The sequence below is a fragment of the Podarcis cretensis genome (genome assembly GCF_951804945.1).
Source record: "Podarcis cretensis genome assembly, chromosome: 13".
NCBI lineage: Eukaryota > Metazoa > Chordata > Lepidosauria > Squamata > Lacertidae > Podarcis > Podarcis cretensis.
Genome location: NC_137182.1, coordinates 42,031,697 through 42,054,361, shown reverse-complemented (window position 1 = coordinate 42,054,361; position 22,665 = coordinate 42,031,697). Strand labels below are relative to the sequence as shown.

General features: G+C 46.1%; 1 protein-coding gene across 2 annotated transcripts; it reads right to left on the bottom strand.

Annotated features, from left to right (window-relative positions):
* Positions 1-10,940: 10,940 nt before the first annotated feature.
* On the bottom strand, positions 10,941-20,465 carry LOC307201706 (uncharacterized protein). Of its 2 annotated transcripts, none has more exons than XM_079951009.1 (3): positions 20,090-20,465; positions 16,820-17,026; positions 10,941-13,810 (listed from the first exon to the last, which is right to left on the bottom strand). In XM_079951009.1, the coding sequence occupies exons 1-3, from the start codon at positions 20,448-20,450 to the stop codon at positions 12,882-12,884; spliced, it is 1,497 nt and encodes a 498-aa protein (XP_079807135.1). In that variant the 5' UTR covers positions 20,451-20,465; the 3' UTR covers positions 10,941-12,881. The 2 variants fall into 2 exon arrangements, with proteins under 2 accessions (XP_079807135.1, XP_079807136.1); XM_079951010.1 differs by having other exon boundaries at positions 16,820-16,942.
* Positions 20,466-22,665: the final 2,200 nt, after the last annotated feature.

The window sequence follows — 22,665 nt, the reverse complement described above, 5'->3', positions numbered from 1 at the left end:
GGAAGGGAGCAGATTTCTACCTTAAAAACCCCCTGCCTGGCCACAACGGTGTAGTTGTAGTTTGAACGCTGGATTCCAGGGAAAACTCAGAGACCTGGGTTCAAATCCCTGCTGCACTGAGGTTTCCTTTTACAATTAAGAGCATATAAATTTTATGGAATAAATAAATAAAAGTGCAAACGCATTCCTCAAACACTGAGGCATTGCAGAGAAACGTGGCAGGGCTTTCTGGTGTAGCGGTTGCAGCGTAGAACTGGACTTGGGTTTGAAGCCCGGCTCAGGGCTTGTCCACACTCCTGCTTGTCCTAGTGTCCCTATTTTCCAGGGACAGTCCCAGATTTACAGAAGCCGTCCCGGTTTCTGATTTGATCTCAGAATGTCCCGGTTTTTCCTTAGGATGTCCCTATTTTCATTGGAGAACTGTTAGAGGACATGGTAAAGGTAAAGGTAAAGGTACCCCTGCCCGTACGGGCCATTCTTGACAGACTCTGGGGTTGTGCGCCCATCTCACTTAAGAGGCCAGGGGCCAGCGCTGTCCGGAGACACTTCCGGGTCACGTGGCCAGCGTGACATCGCTGCTCTGGCGAGCCAGAGCCGCACACGGAAACACCGTTTACCTTCCCGCTGGTAAGCGGTCCCTATTTATCTACTTGCACCCGGAGGTGCTTTCGAACTGCTATTGTTGGAGGGTATGGAATAGGACACCCCTATTTTCATCAAATAACCTTTTATTTTCATCAGATAATTGTTGGGATGCCCTTATTTTCATCGGAGAAATGTTGGAGGGTATGCTAGAAAGCATCAGTCAAGTTTTCCACTTGTTCTAGGCAGGGGTCTGAGTGGTTTTTACCCTTGCTTTCTCTGGGAAAACCTGCTCTTTAGCAATAAATGTCAGTCTGGAGAAAACCCAATTGACGTTTGCTCTGATTCAGTGGTCAAGATCAGATTTTCCTGGTAAGAATGAAATGAAATTTATTACGGTCAGAGACCAGCTTGAGAAACACAAATGGCACTACAATCCCAATAGCAAAACAAACATTTAAAACAATATACAACAATAGATGTTAAGTTTAAAAGTGCGATAGGCATATAAACACATACAGTACAAACTTTAAAATAGACTACCTCAGAAAAATTTCCCTGGTAGAAAGCGGCAAGGTAAAGGGATGGCATGGCCGTGGGTCAGCCACTGACTCTCTCTGCCAAACCTGAGGCTGAACCAAGCCCAGGAAAGAAGCACAGCTCACTGGTATGAGACATATGCTTCGCATGCAAAAGGTCCCAAGTTGTTGTTAAAAAATGTATACAGCCCTATAGCCCCAGGTCTCAGGGTGGTTCATAGAATAAAATCATAATATAAAAACACTAAATACAGAATCAAATAAAAAACAACCCTATAATCCCCCCTCACTATCTTCAGGTAGGACTGGGAATCTCACATCTGAAACCCTAGGTCAGGGGTCAGCAAACTTTTTCAGCAGGGGGCCGGTCCACTGTCCCTCAAACCTTGCGGAGGGCCGGACTATATTTTTTTGGGGGGAAGAACGAATTCCTATGCCCCACATATAACCCAGAGATGCATTTTAAATAAAAGCACTCATTCTACTCATGTAAAAACACCAGGCAGGCCCCACAAATAACCCAGAGATACATTTTAAATGAAAGGACACATTCTACTCATGTAAAAACTTGCTGATTCCTGGACTGTCTGCGGGCCGGATTGAGAAGGTAATTGGGCCGGATCCGGCCCCCGGGCCTTAGTTTGCCTACCCATGCCCTAGAGCCAGTCAGTGTTAATGATAGACCAACCGTCTGACTTAGAATAGGTGCAGAAATCCCAAGGGAGCAGAAAAGACTATTTATGTATGCAACCACGTCTACGTGGATGTTATTGGTCCAGAGATGGAAAGAAGATAAAGTCCCTACCAGAGAAGAATGGTAGATCAAATCGATGGATTATGCCAAAATGGCTAAAATGACCGGAAGAGACAGAAATCTGGAAGACCAAAATTTTAATAAGGAATGAGGGAAAATTATAACCTATCTTAAAAAACCATTGTAAACAGTTAAAATTGTTAATAGGATTGGAATAGCACTTTAGCTTAATGGTGAATTTTGGACACAATGGAGATGTAAAATATTTGGATTATCATAAAAGACGCAGGAGGAAATGATTAACAATAAGGCCCACAAAGGGGGGGGGGGGAAAGTTCTTTGGAATCTTGTTTTTATGCTGTATATTTGATATGTGACTGTAAAATTTTAATCCGAAAAACCAAATAAATAAATAAATATTTCTCATTTGCTTGTTTGTTTATACTATTCTTCGTTGGGGTGTGGGTGTGTGCTGACTTTATGCCCCTTCTAATTCTTGGATCTAGCAAGTGTTAACATCTAAGCAAATTCCTGGAATACCCAGGCTAGCTTTCGGCTGAGGTAATGGCCCATGAAGGTAAGAAAGGAAGTGGTTCAGCACCAGGGGACAAATGGGTGGTCCCCCCTCTTCTCTCAACTCACTGGTAGTTAGAAAGACAAAGGCCAAAGTGGTTAATTGAGGTGTGTAATCTAGAAGCTGGAGGGGGAAGAAGGCTGAAGCCTGTGAGACAGAGACATGCCTCATTTCTGCTTGCAGCCAAGGCTGCAGCCATGAAGGGAGCCAGATTCTCTTGGGGTGTTGATGCTTTGAACCCCTCCATCGTAGGCTCAGGTTGTATGTGTGTGTAAATAAACTATTAAATAGTGGGTGGACATAGCAGATGACACAGAGACTTCTCCAAGTAGTTCTTCATAAGTAAGCTGCAACTGAACTGAACAGCAAACAGCTCATCCGGCCTGTTTTTATAGGCAGCCTGCTGTCAGCATTGTAACAACACCCCAGGGTTTCCTGCCTAAATTAACTGACGTGGACCTGAGTGAAAACTATATACACAATACCCCTGCTGGCCAGGATGAGAACTTCTATTCATGACATAAACCATATCTTATAAAGATGCCACAGTCTCTGCTGTGCCTCGTTCCAAAGGAAACACAAACTCTGGTTAAGCGCCTCAACAAATAACTGGTCGAACTCGGGGATCCCTGGATGCGGGCAGCCATGCAAGGTTCAAACTAGCAGTTAACTGGGATAGCGAGAGGGGGGAAACTTTATTTGGAGTTTTGGTTTTCATTGTTGTTGCAGAAAAGCCACAGCTGGCCTTCACCATGCCAGCCTCAAATCAGACAGAGGGCCTTCTCGGTAGTGGCACCCGCCCTGTGGAACGCCCTCCCATCAGATGTCAAGGCAATAAGCAACTAAAGGTAAAGGTAAAGGTACCCCTGCCCGTACGGGCCAGTCTTGACAGACTCTGGGGTTGTGCGCCCATCTCACTTAAGAGGCCAGGGGCCAGCGCTGTCCGGAGACACTTCCGGGTCACGTGGCCAGCGTGACATCGCTGCTCTGGCCAGAGCCAGAGCCAGAGCCGCACACGGAAACGCCGTTTACCTTCCCGCTGGTAAGCGGTCCCTATTTATCTACTTGCACCCGGAGGTGCTTTCGAACTGCTAGGTTGGCAGGCGCTGGGACCGAGCAGCGGGAGCGCACCCCGCCGCAGGGATTCGAACCGCCGACCTTTCGATCGGCAAGCCCTAGGCGCTGAGGCTTTAACCCACAGCGCCACCTGCGTCCCTAATAAGCAACTATCTTACTTTTAAAAGACATCTGAAGGCAGCCCTGTTTAGGAAGCTTTTAATTTTTAATGCTGTATAGTGTTTTTAATATTCGTTTGGGAGCCGCCCAGAGTGGCTGAGGAAACCCAGGCAGATGGGCGAAGTATAAACAAATTATTATTGTTATTATTAAATCAAAAGGAACATGACAGATGCCATCAAGTGACTGGCAGAGAAATGATTACTGTATTAAGGAGAACTTACATTTTGCAGCATGAAATACAAACTGTTAAAATATTTTTATTATTTTTTTAAGAATCTTTTCCTGGAACAATTTTTTAATATGTGGATTTGGTTTCTGTCTTCCTCTGCCAGCTTTTTTCCTGTAAAATGGGTATTTTGTGGGGCTCGTGATAGTTTCTTAGATTTCCAAGAGTTCCCCAGGGTCCATAAAGGCTGGGGATCAGGGCGTTGATGGGGATGGTCAGTTTGGTGTTGCCAAGGGCCTAGTTCTCACTGAGGTAGCAATTCCTTGTGGCTTGGCTGTACCCCTTACGGCGGCAGGTGGGGGTTACAGGCGTTGGAACGCTCTTCCATTTTGAAGGGGAAAACATCCTACACACAGACAATTAGATTTCAGGGGGGAAGGCATGCAAAGATAATTTTTTTGTAAGATGAACATTTCAAACACCCCATTTACAGTCTCAAGCGGTACAGCCCAGACCCAGGATTTTTAACACCTCCATGGAAAGCTGGTGGCAGTTTTGGTGGTACAGGCGATTATAGCAATTTTTCTGGTAACAGTGTTTGCTGGTGGGGGTGGTGGGGCCCAGTTGTGTGCAGGATCATGACTGTGTGCCAAGCAGAAAATCAAGATGGCAAAACCCCCAAGCCCACTTCCTAAAACACACATCTCTCATATTAAAACAGTTTTGATTAATAACATAAGCAGGAGCCGCAGGCTTTCCAAATAATTCTGTATTGTTTTAAAGGAGGAAATAATCTCAACTATTTTATAGATAAACAAGCCACTAAAATGTCCTTGCTCCTTAGCTGGAATGTTGCATGTCTACTAAAAATAGGTCCTTCCTTTTACCAGAATGAATCATTACATATTTTGCAGGGGGGAAATGGCCTTGTATAAGGAAACATAAATACAGCTCATCAGAAAGGCAGGTTAAACTGAGATATCTCCCCTCACAGTCCTACAGTTCCAAGAGAAGAGAGACTGACGATTCAACTGCTCTAGGAATTGTAGATCTATGAGGGGAATAGGGGTCCCTTAACAACTCTCAGCAGTGTTATCAAACTATAATTCCCAGGGTTCTTTCAGGGGGAAGGCGTGCAGTGTAGATGGGGCCCTGGTCTGAATCGGAGTTGTGCCCTCAATCTTTCCCAGCATCAGGATCTTTTCAGGGAGTCTTCCCTTCTCATGAGGTGGCCAAAGTATTGGAGCCTCAGCTTAAGAATCTGTCCTTCCAGTGAGCACTCAGGGCTGATTTCCTTAAGAACGGAGAGGTTTGATCTTCTTGCAGTCCATGGGACTCTCAAGAGTCTCCTCCAGCACCATAATTCAAAAGCACCAATTCTTCGGTGATCAGCCTTCTTTATGCTCCAGCTCTCACTTTCATACATCACTACTGGAAAAACCATGGCTTTAACTATACGGACATTTGTTGGCAAGGTGATGTCTCTGCTTTTTAAGATGCTTCCTAAGTTTGCCATTACTACAACCCAATTCACTTATGGCATCGTGAAATGAGGGGTCGGTCGAGTTTATTTGAAAGGGAGTCCCAATTAAATGCAATAGAACGTTTTTGTTGTTGCACAGTCTGGTTTTTGTTTTGGGGTTTTGTTGAATTTCTCTCATTTCACTGTAAAAGCCACATCAAAACCTTTTATGCAATACTGTATTGGAAAGCTCTCCCCCTAGGGATGCTTGCCTGGCGCCAGCACTGACAACTTTTCAGTGCCAGGCAAGAACTGTTCTTTAAAATTCTCCCAAGTATTTGGGCAATAATTTTGTTCCGATCTAGGAGTTACAATCCTGATTATTGTATAAAATACAATATTGTATATATTGTATAAAATGCAAAATACTTTTTAAGGCACCTCTAGGCCGTCACTATTTCTGGACAGGATTCAGTCACATACCATCATATTCAGGCGGCGCACTTAGAAAGGGGGCTTGATACCATCAGTTATTTGAAAAATTTAAATCTGACAAACAAAAGGGGTTCTCAGCAGAAATTTCCCAATTTGAATCTGATCTTGTAAACTCTAAAAGAAAAACTCTTTCCAAAACCTACCGACTCCTCCTTGACTGGACAGTCAAGGAGGAGGAGGTAACAGTGGCAATGGTGAGGTGGTCCCAGGATTTTGGCCATTCAATAACCATGGCCCAATGGGAAAATTTATGGAAGATCAATTGGAAATTCACTGTTACACAATTAGAGAGAACTTTCAAAAAATGCAACATCGATGGTATCTAACACCATGGAAACTTTCAAAAATGTATAAAAATGTGTCAAGTAATTGTTGGAGATGCGGAGACTCAGGAACATTCTACCATATGTGGTGGATATGTAGGAAAATACAGGTATTCTGGGAGAGTATACATGCAGAACTGTAAAAAATGCTAACGATCTCTTTCAATAAAAAACCAGAGGCCTACCTCCTGGGAATAACAGATTTGGATATTCCACAAAAGAGGAAGGGTATCTTTTTATACGCGACGGCGGCAGCAAGAGTTTTGATCGCAGCGAAATGGAAGAGTAATGAAATCCCCTCTATACAAGATTGGATCCAAAAGCTGACAGAATATGCTGAATTAGATGGTTTATCAGAAAAAATCAAAACAGGAATTTGTTTCTAAATGGGAGGTTTTCAAAGAATATCTGAAAAATAAATATAGTAGTTTAAATTCTGTTGCAGCATTCGAGGAACTTCAGTGATAGTTGCTAGGTAGATAGAAGAAATTAGATTTATTGAGAATAAGTTTAATTATGAAAAAAATGTGTATTGGCAATACAGTGGTGCCTCGCAGGACGAAATTAATCCGTTCCGTGAAGCTCTTCGTATAGCGGTTTTTTCGTCTTGCGAAGCAAGCCCATTGACAGCTTAGCGGATTAGCGCTATTAGCGGTTTAGCGGCTTTTAGCAGATCAGCTGATAAGCGGCTTATCAGCGGATCAGCTGATAAGCGGCTTATCAGCGGATCAGCTGATAAGCGGCTTAGGGCTTAGGAAAAGGGGGGGGGAGGGAAAAACCCCCGCAGGAACTCGCAAGACATTTTCGTCTTGCGAAGCAAGCCCATAGGGAAATTTGTTTTGTGAAGCGCCTCCAAAACGGAAAACCCTTTCGTCTAGCGGGTTTTCCGTCTTGCGAGGCGTTCGTCTTGTGGGGCACCACTGTACGTAATATGAATTTGAAATATGGAATAGACGGGAAGTTGGGTCTTTAGTTTTAAGACCAATAGATGTTTTATTGTGTGCCAAGAAAATTATGTGTCTATGGTTATTTTTGTAATTTGTGTGTAATTTGGTATTTGTGTTTTTTGTGTGTGTTTTTTTCTTGTTGTATAAATAAATATTTAAAAAGGGGGGGGGGCTTGAGAGGTCTTGTGCAACGAATCTGCTTCTTTAGAAGACTAGACTCTTTGCAAGAAAATGGTGGGGAAACCCACTGGAAAGTGTGGGACACTTCCTTTGACGCAAGATCACATCTTCCTGCAAACAAACGAAAGTGGATGCTCGTGTCTAATCTACCTGCAAACAAATCAGGATGAATACTAAATGAATAGCTTGTCCGGAAGCAGCCTGAGTGTAAAGTATCGCTTCAATGGATAATGTTTGCTATGTGTGGTATGTTTTGCATATTCCTTTTTAAAAAAATAAAAGTCACTTCAAGTCTTCCTTGATTGTCGGAAGTGATAAATAAATTGAATTAATTGTATTCATAAGCAAAGCTGCTCTCTTCCCAGGGCTTCATTTGAGCCAGAACTCATGTAGCGGTTGAAAGCATGTGTGCTGAGCCAGGTTTCCTCTGTTTGCCTAAGGCAACATACTCTTTGGACTCCTGCAGTCTGGTGGGTTCCCCGCCTCGTCTACTCTGTAACTTATCATTGATGCAATAAGAGTGCATTAGTGGGAGATTTTTACTGGCTCATGTACACACTATTTCACTTTATGAGTTGTTCTGTGATGCCTCCCCAATGCTATTAAATTGTTGCGCTCGTTCGCTCTGCTTTAGCACATCCAAAGTGGTAAACACACACACAAACAAAAACCAAGGAACATTTGAAGTATAATAAGTTACGGGATTTCAGCAGGAAGTTACCTTTTTGAGGTTCTCTACAATATCCTTTTCGAGGTTCAGTGGTCAGACACCGTTCCTAGGGTAGCTGCACCAATAGTATTGCTATGATCACAATTATTATTATTATTTATTAAATTTATATACTGCCTTTCACCCGAAGATCTCAGGGCGGTTCACAAGATTAAAAAAATACAAAAGCACAAATAAATAGAAAAACAAAACAAAACACCTCCCCCCCACACACATTTAAAGGACCGTAGAATATTAATCAGCCCAAGGCCTGGTTAAAGAGGAATATTATTTTGCATGGCGCTTAAAGTTGTATAATGAAGTGCCAGATGAATCTCTCTGGGGAGAGCATTCCACGGACGGGGAGCCACTACAGAGAAGGCCCTGTTCTCGTGTTGCCACCCTCTGGACCTCACATGAAGGAGACACGAGGAAGGGCCTCAAAGGATGTATGTGGAATCCCAGACAATTTATATGGGGAGAGGTGGTTCTTGAGGTATTGTAGTCTTGAGCCATTTAGGGCTTTGTAAGTCAAAAGCAGCCCTTTGAACTGGGCCTGGAAACTGATTGGCAGCCAGTGCAGTCAGACTAAGATCAGTGTTAATATGCTCAGACCGTCTTGCCCTGGTGAGCAACTTGGCCACTGAATTCTACACCAGCTGAAGTTTGTGGGGTGCCTGGACTCCCCTTCTAATTCCTGGGCGCCAGACATTTAATTTAGCATGTTAAAATACAAGTCAGGAGCCAGCCTGGTGATGGCCTACTAAATAGGAGCCATTAGCTGGGACAAAGCTCTGTGCCACAGGGCAAACGGGTGGTGCCCCCCCCCCCATGGTCAGTTAGTTAGAAAGACAAAGGGAGAGTTTTAGGATAGAGCTTTTGCAATGATGTTGCAGTCCATTAAAATCAGCAAGCTGGAGGGAGGGCCAGAGCCACCTTTCAAAGCATGTTTCGGCTGTGGCTATGGGAAAAGCAAGACCCTTTTGGGATGCTCTGACTCGCTCCATTGCAGGCGAAAGATTCCATCAATGGTGTCTCCGAAAAATTTTACACATCACTTGGGAAGACAGGTGAACTAGTATCAGTGTACTGGAAGAAGCAAAGATCTCCAGTGTTGAAACAATGATTCTTCAACATCAACTTCGTTGGAGTGGTCATGTTGTGCCATAGCTGTCAACCTTCCCTTTTTTTGCGGGAAATTCCCTTTTCCCAGCGCCGTTTCCCGCTGCTATCCCGGATTGTTAGGTATCCCACATAGACTGTCCCTGGCACAGGTGAGGCTGCTGATCCCCTATTTTCGAGGCTGCTGATCCCCTATTTTCAAATCTGAAAATTGACAGCTATGTGTTGTATAGATGCCTGATGATCGTCTTCCAAAGCGACTACTCTATCCCGAACTTAAAAATGGAAAGTGTGATGCTGGTGGTCAAGAGGTTTTAAGACTGTCTCAAGGCAAATCTCAAAAAAGTAGTATAAACACTGACAACTGGGAAACACTGGCCTGTGAGCGCTCCAGTTGGCGAACAGCTTTCACCAAAGGTGTCATAGGCTTTGAAGATGCTCGAACTCAGGATGTAAGAGAGAAACGTACTAAGACGAAGGCACGCTTGGCAAATCCAGACCATGATCAACTCCTGCCCAGAAACCAATGTCCCCACTGAGGAAGAACGTGTGGATCCAGAATTGGCCTCCACAGTCACTTACGGACTCATTGTTAAAACAGTGTTTATGGAAGATAATCTTACTTGGCTACAAGAGATCGCCAAAGAAGAAGAAGAAAGAAGTGTGTGTGTGTGTGTGTGTGTGTGTGTAAATAAGCCATATATCAGGGGTCAGCAAGGTTTACCTCACTGGTAAGGTTCACTCCAGCTGATTTCCGGCGTCTGTGTCTGCGCAGACGCTATTTCCGATGCCGTGGAAGCAAGTCCCCACGCTGTACTGTGCCAGTATAGCACAGCGTGCAGGGACTTGCTGAGCAGGCAGCTCAGTTTGGGGTCACTTGTGGCCCATGGGCCTTAGGTTGCTGACCCCTGCCATACATCATAAATAAACCACTGTGTCTCATTTCCAAAGGAAACAGTGGTGTAAGGGACAGGAACCCTCAGAATCTCAGCACCGCTGTGGAGATTGGGTTGGCAGACTATATAATATCCACTGAAGTTTCATCTTTAAGTAGATGAAATTAAAGTTTCCTCTTTAACCATACTACAGTAGTACCTCAGGTTACAGACGCTTCAGGTTACAGACTCCGCTAACCCAGAAATAGTACCTCAGGTTAAGAACTTTGCTTCAGGATGAGAACATAAATCGCGTGTCAGCAGGAGGCCCCATTAGCTAAAGTGGTACCTCAGGTTAAGAACAGTTTCCGGAACGAATTCAGTTCTTAACCAGAGGTACCACTGTATTTACAGTTTTCAGAAGGGGTGGAACTTTCGCAGATTGTGTTTTTGGCAACAAACCCTCCTTATGCATTCTTGATGGCTCAGTGTTGCCACCTTGTGTCCATGCTGCAACATGCCGGCTTGGTTGCCCCTCACTTGGCGATATCAAGGGACACATTCCTAGCTCGCATTCAGACAATGCTCATTCCCACGGACAACTAAGAGTTCCCCTTTCTCCCACACTTCTGCCACTCCCATGTTAAATTAGGCCACAGCCTGCAATTAATGACAGAGTGCAAGTCAATGCCATTTTATTTGTTCTCTCCTATTCTGCTCTTGTACCTCATCTGTTTTGCTTTCTGCCAAACCTCTTGCATGAGGGATGGAGAACATGTGGTCCCAGCTAATGGTCAGAAATGATGGGAGTTGGGAGTCCAGTGATGTCTGGATGACCACAAGTCATTGTTGTCCCCCCAATCTTAAAGATTGTCATGAGGGCTGGATACTAACTCTCAGGTTAAGCAAGCTGCAAAATGGGAACCTGGCTCAACCGTGGCTCAGAATGTGTGGACAAATAATTGAAAAGGGATCATGCTGCTCCAACTATTTTATTTGTGGAATGAAACTTGGGAGACAACAGCTAAGTTTGCTAGATGGTCAAGGATGATGGCAGCTGAAGTCCAACATCTAGACCACAGGTAGGGTACCTATGGCCCTCCACTAGCCATGCTGGCTGGGGCTGATGGCAGTTGGAGTCCCAACAGTATCTACAGAGCCACAGGTTTGTCCCCTCACAATGATCTCCTTAAAGCATCACCGTTATTATTGTTATGGTAATTATTATTATTTGATAAGAAATACTTCCCACTGCACCACAGAGTCCCCTCATGAGCTTTTTGCAGACATCATCATCGTATTATAATCATTTGTTTAATAAAAGGCCCCTGCTTGTAACAGGCTTAGAGTCTAAATTAGACAATTCTAGGACACAAGTATGGAGGAGCAGGGAGGGCAAAGACCAATAAATACATTTGTCATCTTACAGTACTGAGAATTTCCTAAAAAAACCCACACACCTTTCTCTGAAACAGGCAGAACATTTACCAGTGAAGAAAAGTTGACTTAACGCCAGCCTGGGTTCCAGCCCCAATGTATACATTTCAACTATCTCCTCCCACAAGATGGCCGCCTTGTCTCCTGGTCGGAGTGTCCCTTTTGCCATACAAAAATCTCCTTGCCTTCCAAACCTCCCCCTTCCCCAAGAGCCCCAGCAGGAAGTTGGAGGTGGAACATAGAACCAAGGCTTGAAGATCTGGCCAGTCCACCTGCTGACCAGAAAATAAATGTCGGGCTGAATGAAAAAAGGCTTGAGGACACCTTAACGAGTTTTGGTTTTTGGGATGCCTAAATGGGGGAAAAACAACAACCACAGAGGACACGACTAAGATGGCAACCAAACCACCCATCTCCTCACACCTGTTCTACCTCCCATCTCCTAGCAACCAATCTGCCAATCTCCTCCCTTTCAAGCCACATGCCCTAGCAACTGAGTGGCTGGTCCCTGGCTCCTTAGCAACCAAAGTTCTGAAATTACCCAAGCTGCCCGTTTCCTCACTTCCTAGCAACCAACTGCAATCAATGGGAATCCGCAAAAATCATCGTACCTCTTTCAAATTGGACTTCCCTTCCCTTGAGAAGTTCCTTATCTCACACAGCTTACCCGATAAAGAAACGCTGATGTTTTCGCTAACCCAACCCTGAAGCTCTTGGGCCTTCTCACTCCGCCAGCTGCCATGTTTGTGGGCTGCCCTTCCTTAGTCAAATCTCTCAGCTTCCAATTCCACTTATCCATCATTATTTGGCTACCATGGAAACTGGCTGCTTATAACGAGGGCATGACCAATCTTTACCATTCCCTTCTGACAACGAGTGATTTACTAAGATATCGGCTGTCTTAAATTATTTGGATAACAACCCAGGATTCCTCATCTCAGCCTTTCTTTATCAGAATAAGTGAACAAAATAATCAACTTCATTGAGAACTAATTTTGCTTTCCTTCTGCTTCTTTGAGAACCTGAATTGTAACTTCCTGAATCACCATCCAATTCACCTTTCCGTAGCAACTGATCACCCATGGTAACCAAACTACCCAGCTCCGTTGCCCTGGTAACAGATGCATCGCCCTAGAATACCCTTCCAGGAATGGGATCGGCTCTGGTAAGCAAAGTATTAGTGTTGGGAACCCCACTCCCCTAACCCATTTCTCCCCCAACAACAAATTGCCCTCAGCAAAGAGCCCACAGCCAACCTCTTTGCTTGGTGGTCAATAAACGCTCTGTGGTAAAATCACCAGTTCTTCGGTCACCATGGCGACCGAGCAACCAGTCCCCCATCACCCGTTCTTTCCTCCCAAGGACCGATGTCCTCTTGGCGATCAAATCCTGTGGTCGCATGCATTAATCATCTCGCTTTCCAGAAACCGGTTGCCACCAGTATTGTTGTGTCTCGTACGGACCAGACGCCCAGCCTTTATTCAAGGCCCCACTGCCACCCCATAATCCTCATGGAGCGCGGGTCGATCCGAGGGGAAGACGGCAGGGGCAGCATGGAGGGCGTGAGGGAAGGCCCGGGTAACGTTGGCGACCTCTGAGGAGACAGGGTTTGTTCCGAGTCCCCGTCGCTCGGGCTGGGGCTGGGCAGGCGAGCAAAGGCCGTCCAGATTCCACGAGGTCGCGGTTTGTCTCCTGGGGCGGGCGCTGGGTCGCCGTGCACGCGCTGGTGGCGGATGAGTGTGGAGGAGCGGCCAAAGCTCTTGCCACAGCGGGCGCAGCGGTAGGGGCGGGCCCCTGTGTGCGCCCTCTGGTGGACGGTGAGGTAGGAGCTGTCGCCATAGCGCTTGCCGCAGACGTTGCACTTGAAGGGCTTCTCGCCCGAGTGGATGATCTGGTGGCGGATGAGGTGGGAGCTCTCAGAGAAGGACTTGTCGCACTGCGTGCAGCGGTACAGCTTCACGCCCGTGTGCGTGCGCTCGTGGCGCACCAAGTCCGAACGCTGAGAGAAGCTCTTGGCGCACGACCGGCACCCGAAGGGCCTCTCCCCCGTGTGCACCCGCTGGTGGCGGATCAGGTGAGAGCTCAGGGTGAAGCTCTTACCACAGTCCGTGCAGTCAAAGAAGCGGGTGGGAGGGGCCGTCACGCGGCGGTAGCTGCGGCGACAGGGGCGGCTACCCCAGGGGCGCTTCCCTCGGGCGGATTTGGCCCCTCTCGCCTTGGTGCTGCCGCTCCCCTCCCCGCCACCGCTGCTGCTGCTGCTGCCGCCCCCCTGCAGGACTTCGTAGGCCTCCTCCCAGCCCAAGACTGGGGCGGAAACCAAGGGGGAATCCTCAGAGTTGGGGTCCTCTGGAGCAACCGGGGTTTCTTCCTCTTCCCAGTCCTCATTCTCACTGGTTGTTCCTTCATCTGGTGAGAGAGAGAGAGAGTTGTGAAAAGAGAACAAAAGAGTTGTGATTTTTAAACTTCTTCTTATTATTTGTGGTTTCTGCATTTATTTATTTTTTTAATCCATTTTATGTTGCCACAGGCATTGCAATGCAGTCGTACCTTGGAAGTCGAACGGAATGCGTTACGGAAGTCCGTTCGAGTTTCAAAATGTCTGGAAACCAAAGCGCAGCTTCTGATTGGCTGCAGGAAGCTCCTGCAGCCAATTGGAATCCGCGGAAGTCCCGTCAGACGTTCGGCTTCCAAAAGTAGTTCACAAACTGGAACAGTCACTTCCAGGTTTGTGGCGTTCAGGAGCCAAAATGTTCGAGAACTAAGCTGTTTGAAACCCAAGGTACAGCTGCAGTGATAATAATAATAATAATAATAATAATAATAATAATAATATACTGTCCTTTATCAAAAGATCCCAGGGTGGTGCACATCATTTAGAACACATTTTCCAGAGCATAAACATAAAAACGTAATAAAAACCATGACCATAGACAGCAGAATAATAAAATAATCATAATTACAGCCCCACTTCACAGCTTTAACTGGGTATAGATTATTTAATGGCCAAAGACCTGGGTAAAGAAGAATGATTTTGCCTGGCACCTAAAGATATGATGGCGCCAGGTGATCTTCTCTGGGGAAGCATTCCACAGTTGCAGAGCCACTACAGAAAAGGCCCATTCTTGTTTCCCACTCTTTGGACCTTTCTGTGTGAGGGGACAATGAGAAGGACCTGAGATGACAAGTGCAGGGTCTGGGTCGGTTCATATGGGGAGAGGCAGTCTTTAAGGTATTAATGTCCTGAGCCATGTATATTGGTTTTCAAGCATATCACAGGGTTTTTTAAAAAATGTTTTTTATCTTTATTATGAATTTTAGGTTATGGCTTTAACCTTGTTTCTAATGTAGATGTCAGCTGCCTTGAGCTGTGTGTGAGGAACAGCAGATACAAGAAAATAATAATCGTCATCGTCCTCAGTTCACTGAATGCTAGAAACGAGAATGAGAGAGAAACAGAGAGATGGTACTAGGCAAAGACCTCAGGGGCGAAAGGAGCCCCTTCCACAACAACTGCAGCACCATAATTGAAAATGGGCCCCCACCTTGCTAGCATACCCATCAACTGCCCTGGAAAAAACAGGACTTTCCTGCTTCTTCTCGCAAGAGGACAGTGGCCAAAATGGCCGCCGCGTTTTCTTTTTAAAATATTTTTATTAACAACTTCAACATAACAACTTATCAAAACAGATCATATTCATTATTCCCCCCTTTTTTCCCACCGCCAAACCCTCCCTCCCCTCCCCCAGGGACTTCCCTCAGCTCCCCTCTCTGATTTCTCAACGCATATTATTCTCTGCATGTTATAAAATTATACAAATCCTTACATTATCTATCTACCATGTTATCAATCAATAAATTGATGTATGTTTGTTCAAAACCTGCCAAGGAGTCCAAATCATTTTGTTGTGTTTTTAAGTAATTTGTATAAAGTTTCCATTCCTCCTTGAAGTCACAGTTGTCCTTGTCTCGCAATTTGCGTGTCAATTTAGCCAGCTCTGCATAATTCGTCAGTTTCTCTTGCCACTGTTCTTTTGTCAGGATTTCCTCATTCTGCCATCCAATGGCCACCGCGTTTTCATGCAATTTCGGGCTGCGCTTTTTTCGAGCACGATGCCCCGAAAGCACACGTTTTGGGCGGTGTGTCTGAAAAAAGCGCTTTTGTTGGGACACGATCTCACATGGGTCATTTGACCCACTGCATGGGGGCGTGCAGACCCAGAAGACAATGTCCTGGATTTGGGCTACAGGTAGGTAGCCGGGTTGGTCTGCCATAGTTGAAACAAAATAAAAACAAACAAAAAAATTTCCTTCCAGTAGCACCTTAGAGACCAACTAAGTTAGTTATTGGTATGAGCTTTTGTGTGCATGCACACTTCTTCAGATACACTGAAACAAAAGTCACCAGACCCTTATATATAGTGAGAGGGTGGGGAGGGGTATTACTCAAAAGGGTGGTGGGAATGGGTGATTGGCTGATAGGTGTGGATTTGGGCGTCACTGCGTTGGAAGATATGTGCCAGTCCAGGAACATGGGGAGCTGCCTTGCCCTGTGTCTGACCGTTGGGTCTACCTAGCTCAGTAATGTCTACAATGATTGGCAGCAGCTCTCCAGGAATTCAAGCAGGGGTCTGTCTCTGCCCTACCTAGCAAATGAACCTGGGATTTTGTGCACGCAGAGTAGGCGCTTCAACCACTGAGCTGCTACCCTGCTTCCTCACCTGCCTGGGCCTCTGAACTCACAAGGCTTCAGGATGCTAAGTTAAGGCAAAAGCCAAGCACTCTGCTGCTCTTCCCAAATTTGAACCACTTACTGTATTTTTTGCTCCACAAGACACACTTTTTTCCTCCTAAAAAGTAAGGGGAAATGTCTGTACATCTTATGGAGCGAATGTGTGATCGATCGCTGGCTGCCTTTCCGGCCCCTGCCCCTTGACCAGGTCTCCATAGTTGAAGGTTCTGCAGACGGAGGCTGTTTGTTTGTTTCCCCAGCGACATGTGACTGGCTGATTCGATTATCTGTCTGGAAACTGTATAAACGGCTCCCTTTCCTTTCCTTTCCTTTCCTTTCCTTTCCTTTCCTTTCCTTTCCAAGAAGCTGCAGAAATGTGAGTTGAACCCTATAAAAACAGGATTTTTCCCCTTTGCAAAGTAGGCCCAACAACTTTGAGCTGATTCTCAAAAAAGGGGCTTTTCCCCTTTGCAAAAGAAGCTGCACAACTTTGAGCTGATTCCCCCCAAAATGGGGCTTTCCCCCTTTTCTCCTCTAAAAACTAGGTGCATCTTATGGAGCGAAAAATATGGTACATACAAGTGACGCCACAACACCATGATCCCCGCAGAACCTTCCCAGAGGCTTCTGGCCCCTTCTAGTCTTGCTCCCTGGTTCTGTGACAGTTTTTTTGCCACTTCTCTCACCTGTGTGGGCATCCCTTGCGCTTTCCCTTTCCTCTGGCCTTCGCTCCAGGTCCTGGTTCAGGACTTGCGGCTCATCCCTTTGCTCCATCCAGGAGATCATGTTGGGTTTAACAATGGGGAATCCTGCCCACGACAGGGTGGGAGAAAACAACAGCAGCAGACGGTGAAATCTGAACACTGCAGTCCCGTCGGGTCTCTTCCAAGCATCTCAAATTGAAACAGGAGGCAGAGAATGGATAGATCAGTGGTCCCCCAAAAAACATTTTCCCCACGGGCCACTTGAAAATTGCGGAGGGTCTTAATGATTTTCCTGCCCATCACAGCAATTGTAATGCATTGCACTGGAGGCTGCAGAAGTTTTAATTGTGTTTTTATTGCCTCTTTCATTTCTCATTTATTGCATCTGACTATATTTCAATTTGGATTGCGCAGAATGCAAGGCGAACAGCAAGAATAAATAATAAGATGCAATATAGAGAAATGAAAGAAGCAATAAAAATACAATTAAAAAGCAGTATGAATATTTCATGGGCCAGCTCCCCCATTTTATAGCCGCTGCTCCCGCAGGGTTCTCCACAGACACGACGGACTAACTGGACGATGCCTGTGGGCCACTGTAGGTCTGGAAATCCTTGGGGCAGATAGTTATCCCAACCTAAGAGGGTAGGTCTCTTCTTTTTAGTAAGCAAAAGTGATTTTTAGAAAGGAATTCAGTGAAGCACTATGGCAAGCATTTCAGCTTGTCAGAACCATTTCCCCCTCTCCTCCCCACACCTGGTGTTCAGGGGAGAGCATTCTCCCCCCACCAAAAAACACCAAGCCAATTTGTGGGGATGCAAGGGGCATATAAAGGAGAGCACAGTTTGCTTTCCCTGGTTTGCTTTCTTCTTTCTACTTTGGGCAAAAAGTAGGGTCCCTTCCAACTCTACAATTCTATGATTCCTATGGTCTTGGAGTCTGTAAAAAGAAGAAGAAGAGGAAGAAGAAGAAGAAAGTTATTCCACTCTTCTTTTTAACATACATTGGTACCTCGTGTTACGTACCGTCCCCCTTACGAATGCTTCGGGTTACGTGCTCAACTAACCTGGAAGTAGATGCCCCTTGTTGCGAACTTTGTCCCGGGATGCAAGTGGAAGTCGCGCGCGAGCGGCACGGCAGCAGCGGGAGGCGCCATTAGCGAAAGCGCACCTCATGTTACGAGCAGTTTCCAGTTACGAACGGATGTCCGGAACGGATTAAGTACATAACACGAGGTACCACTGTATATTTTGATATGAAACAGAATGTTACAAAGTACTCATTCCCGGGGAAATCCAGGTTGAAATCTCCATTCGGCCATAAAGCACATTAGGTAACTTTTGGGGCACTCCTCATCCCCCTCTCTCTAACCTACATCACAGGGTTGTTGCGAGGAAAAATGCACTTCACAAAATGCAGTTCCTCTGCTTGCACCAGGAAGTGGTCCATTGAATTCATCCCGCCATCTCATTCTCGTAGAATCATAGAATTTTAAGAGCTGGAAGAGGCCACAAGGGTCATGTAGCTCAACCCCGTGCAATGCAGGAATCATTTTGCCCAACATGGGGCTCGAACCCACAATTCTGAGATTAAGCTCCTCCCTAACCCCCCACACTCTTTATTCTGCTTTCTCTGAATGGCCAAAAAGAAAAGTTGCACATTCAGAACTGAGGTATACAGATCCAGATCTATACAAAACAAATAATGCTATTTATTAAAAGACAAAGAAAAGGGGGGGAGTGAGGGAGTTGCACTGCATGTAGAGATCCCAGGTTCAGTTCTGAGTATCTTCAGCTGGAAAAGAATCACCTAGTACAGGTGTCTTAGCTGGTGATGGGGAAGACTTCTCTCTGCCTGAAACCCTGGAGTACAACCTCCAATCAGCAGAGACAATAGTTCGCTAGATCAACCAATGGTCTGGCTTGATAGAAGACAGCTCCGTATATTCACATACTTTCTTGCTGCCCGTTGATGCTCAGTGAATCCAACACTTCCCTCCCCCACCCATGTAGTTCAAGATGATAACACATTTTATTAAAAACGTGCATCCAAAATAAAACTTGCAGTCATTTATAACAAGTGTTTCTTCTGAATGACAAGTCCCTGTTTCAATTAAGGGCAAAATCCCCACTGTTCTAAATTGTATGCAAACACGATCCAAATGTAATAAATACAGTATGAAATAGAAATGTTCACTTCATTGAACCATAGAATTGAAGAGTTGGGAGGGACCCTGAGAGTCATCTAGACTAACCCCCCTGCCATGCAGGAATCACTGTGAAAGCATCCATGACAGAAGGATCAAAGACAGAAAAAGCAGAATGGGAAGAGAAAGAGGGGAACTGACAGAAAAGTGGGGAAGGAGAAAGAGAAAAAAGATAAGAGGAGATTTGGGATCCAATTCCTGCTTGGCTAGAAAGCTCACTGCGTGGCCTGGGGCCAGCCACAACCTTTCAGCCTAATCTACCTCACAGGGTTGTTGTTTGATTATAATGTGGGTGTGCATGCATGTGCTTGTTCATGCAGGGGAACGGGCTCCTCCTGCCACCCTGTGCATCTTGAGGGAAAGGCAAGACAAAACTGCAAGGGAATAGTGAAATAACCCCTCTAAGAACAGGGTGTTGGGGCAGGGCTGTAGCTACGGGAAGGGAGGGGAGCCTAGCCAGTTTGGGGTTTTTTTTGCCGAGGCGGGGGGAAGCCTCCAGAGGAGCACCATCGAGGCTCCCAGGGGTGTGCCAAACTGAGTCTTGCCAAAGAAAGCCTAGTTTGTGTGCGTGGAGGGGGGGAGGCGCAACCGACGTTTCACCCAAGCCAACGTCCGCGTGCCAATTTCATGGAAACATTCGCCATGGATAACTGGCAGAGACTTTCAGAAATCAGGAGGTGGACAGGATTGGGTGAGAATGAAGGGATGCCTGGATATATATATGGAAAGGCGGTGAGGGGGAACCAGCCAGAGAAGGAGCTCCCTTCCTTCCCCACTGGCACCAACCTCCGATGGCCATTGTCTCCGCGACAGCAGGTTGCGCCAGCCCTGATGCCCCTCTTGGGGACGGGGCGGGGCGGTCGTGCCAGGCTGCGCTCTGCCGGACTACGCGGGCATAAGCGGCTGAGGATCTTCTCCACACCCCTCACCTCCCCCCAAACCCGGGTGGAGTTTATTCCCCAGCCGCCTCTTCCCTCCCGTGGCCAGGATCCTGCTCCTGTCCGCTGGCCACCCGCACCTCTCCGCGCCCAGGGAAGCGCACTCACCCAGCGCGCTCCTCCTCCGGGGCGCACGGCGGGCGCCGCCGATCCCCTGCGCGCTTTCTCCCGGGAGGATGGGGCTGTGCGCAGGGGGGCGGGGAGTGGAAGGGGGGGCGCGACCTCGGGGGCCCAGCCCCTTTCTCCACCCCCTAAGCCGGTGGCAGGAGAAGCGCCCAGCCCGGCGCGCGTGTGCGTCTGGGTTGCCTGCAGGAAGTTGCCGCCGCCATGTACCGTCCCTCCAGCTCTCCAGGTTTGCTGCGCTCCCGCTTCTCTCTAGGATGCGGAGGAAATCGCAGCTCGGTGCCTTTAACTCCTCGCGCAGGCGGCTTCCCCGCCCCAAACTCTTCTGTCTCTGATGCCCGAGCATTGCGAGTCTTCAGCTTTCTTTCAAAAGTCTTGCATGCGCGCGCTGTTCTGGGATGGGTGTTCCCTACGGCTTCGCTTTGCATGAGAACCCTGCCGATTTATTCCTCGTATTAACTTTATTAAGGTTTACTCGTCTCCCTTCTGCGATTGGATTGAAACATATAAACAACGTGCATACAACTTGCAATGGGCAAATTCAATGATATGTGGAATCCATTCTTAAACATAATGTAATATATATTAAGATCTGGTGAAGTACAATAAAACCTTGTAAAGTAAAAAATGAAAAAGATTTATTCTTCATATTAATAAGCTGTTCGAGAGTGGAACGGCCTGCCCCTGGAGGTTAATAATAATAATAATAATAATAATAATAATAATGTACCCCGCCCATCTGGCTTGGTTTTCCCAGCCACTCTGTATGGCTTACAACATACAGTGTATAAAACATTGTAAGATATCCAGCATTTAAAACTTCCTGATACAGGGCTGCCTTCAGATGTCTTCTATAAGTTACAGTTACAGGTAGGTAGCCCTGTTGGTCTGCTGCAGTCAAAACAAAACAAATAAATCTGAAGAAGTGTTCATGCACATGAAAGCTCATACCAATAACAAACTTAGTTGGTTTCTAAGGTGCTACTGGAATGAAATTTTTATTTATTTTATTTTATTTTTTATTTTGTTTCTAAAAGTTATGTAGTTCTTGACATCTGAAGAGAGGGTGTTCCACAGGGAGGGCGTAACTATCAAGAAGGTTGTGGACTCTCCTTCCTGGGAGGTTTTTAAGCAGAGGTTGGGTGGCCATTTGTCATAGATGCTTCAGTTGAGATTCCAGCATTGCAGGGGCTTGGACTAGATGACCCTCAGGGTCCCTTCCAGCCCTACAATTCTATGATTCTGCGGTTCTAACATAGCACCACCAGAGTGCTGTGTGGCTTTGTGGGCCAACTAACTGCACTGCAAGCTGAGCTGATGGCACCTCGTTCCCATTGGAAGCGTTGGCGTTTAAGTCCTCATGACTAACACGTCCCCCTGGATTTTAACTGAAGCTACACCCAACTAAAGTCTGGCTCCAACCCAAGGTTTCTGCATTCAAAGCCCATGGATATATGGGTGTATGAGCTCCAGCATTGCAATGGTTCTCCAACATCTAAGTCTCATCTTAGGACAGGCAGAGCTGGAGAAATGGACATCACGGCTGATTATTGCAATGCATGCCATGCTGGGCTGCCTTTGAAAGATATTTAGAACTTCAGCTGGTCCAAAATGTTGCAGCTAGGCTGTTGACCAGAGCCAATCAGGGGAAAGACCTAAATCCCTTATTGCAAATGTTCATTGGTTCCTAACAAATTACTAGGCCCAGTTCAACGCCCTGAATAGCTTGGGACTGGCATACCTGCAGGAACACCTTCTTCCACATTATTAAGGACTTCTGGAGACTGTTTCCTTCACATCCCACCAGCATCTAAATTACATTTGTTTGGGATTTGGAAGAGGGTCTCCTCGGTGACTGCACCTAAGCTGTAGAACTGTCATCCTAAGGGCCGCTCCCTTATCCTTCTTGAATGCTCTTCCGTTGCTGCAGGACCAAATTCCTTTCTAAGCAAGTGTCTAATTGGCCAATCTGCTTGATTATTAATTTTTTTTTACATTTCTGGACATTTTAGTCTCAGCGTATCTACTTTCCTATGCTCTCCATTGAATTTTATTGTTTTGTGGACAGCTATTTCACACTGTGAGCATTTAAAACAACAACAACAACTGAAAGGGATATTGCTAGATATATTATTTAATACATAATTTCGCAACAAGTTTAATGAGTGCGCATGCATGCACATATAAAGACCTGCTCCTCTACACACTATTTCGAGAGTGAAGAAGGCATCATCGGGCCCAGAGATCCATAGTGTGGTACCTCGGGTTACATACGCTTCAGGTTACAGACGCTTCAGGTTACAGACTCCGCTAACCCAGAAATAGTACCTCGGGTTAAGAACTTTGCTTCAGGATGAGAACAAAAATCATGTTCCAGTGGCGCAGCGGCAGCAGGAGGCCCCATTAGCTAAAGTGGTGCTTCAGGTTAAGAACAGTTTCAGGTTAAGAACAGACTTCTGGAACGAATTAAGTACTTAACCCGAGGTACCACTGTACTTTAAATCAAAGGTGGAGAACCTGTATCTCTCTGGATGCCATTGGACTTCAAGTCCCATCAGCCC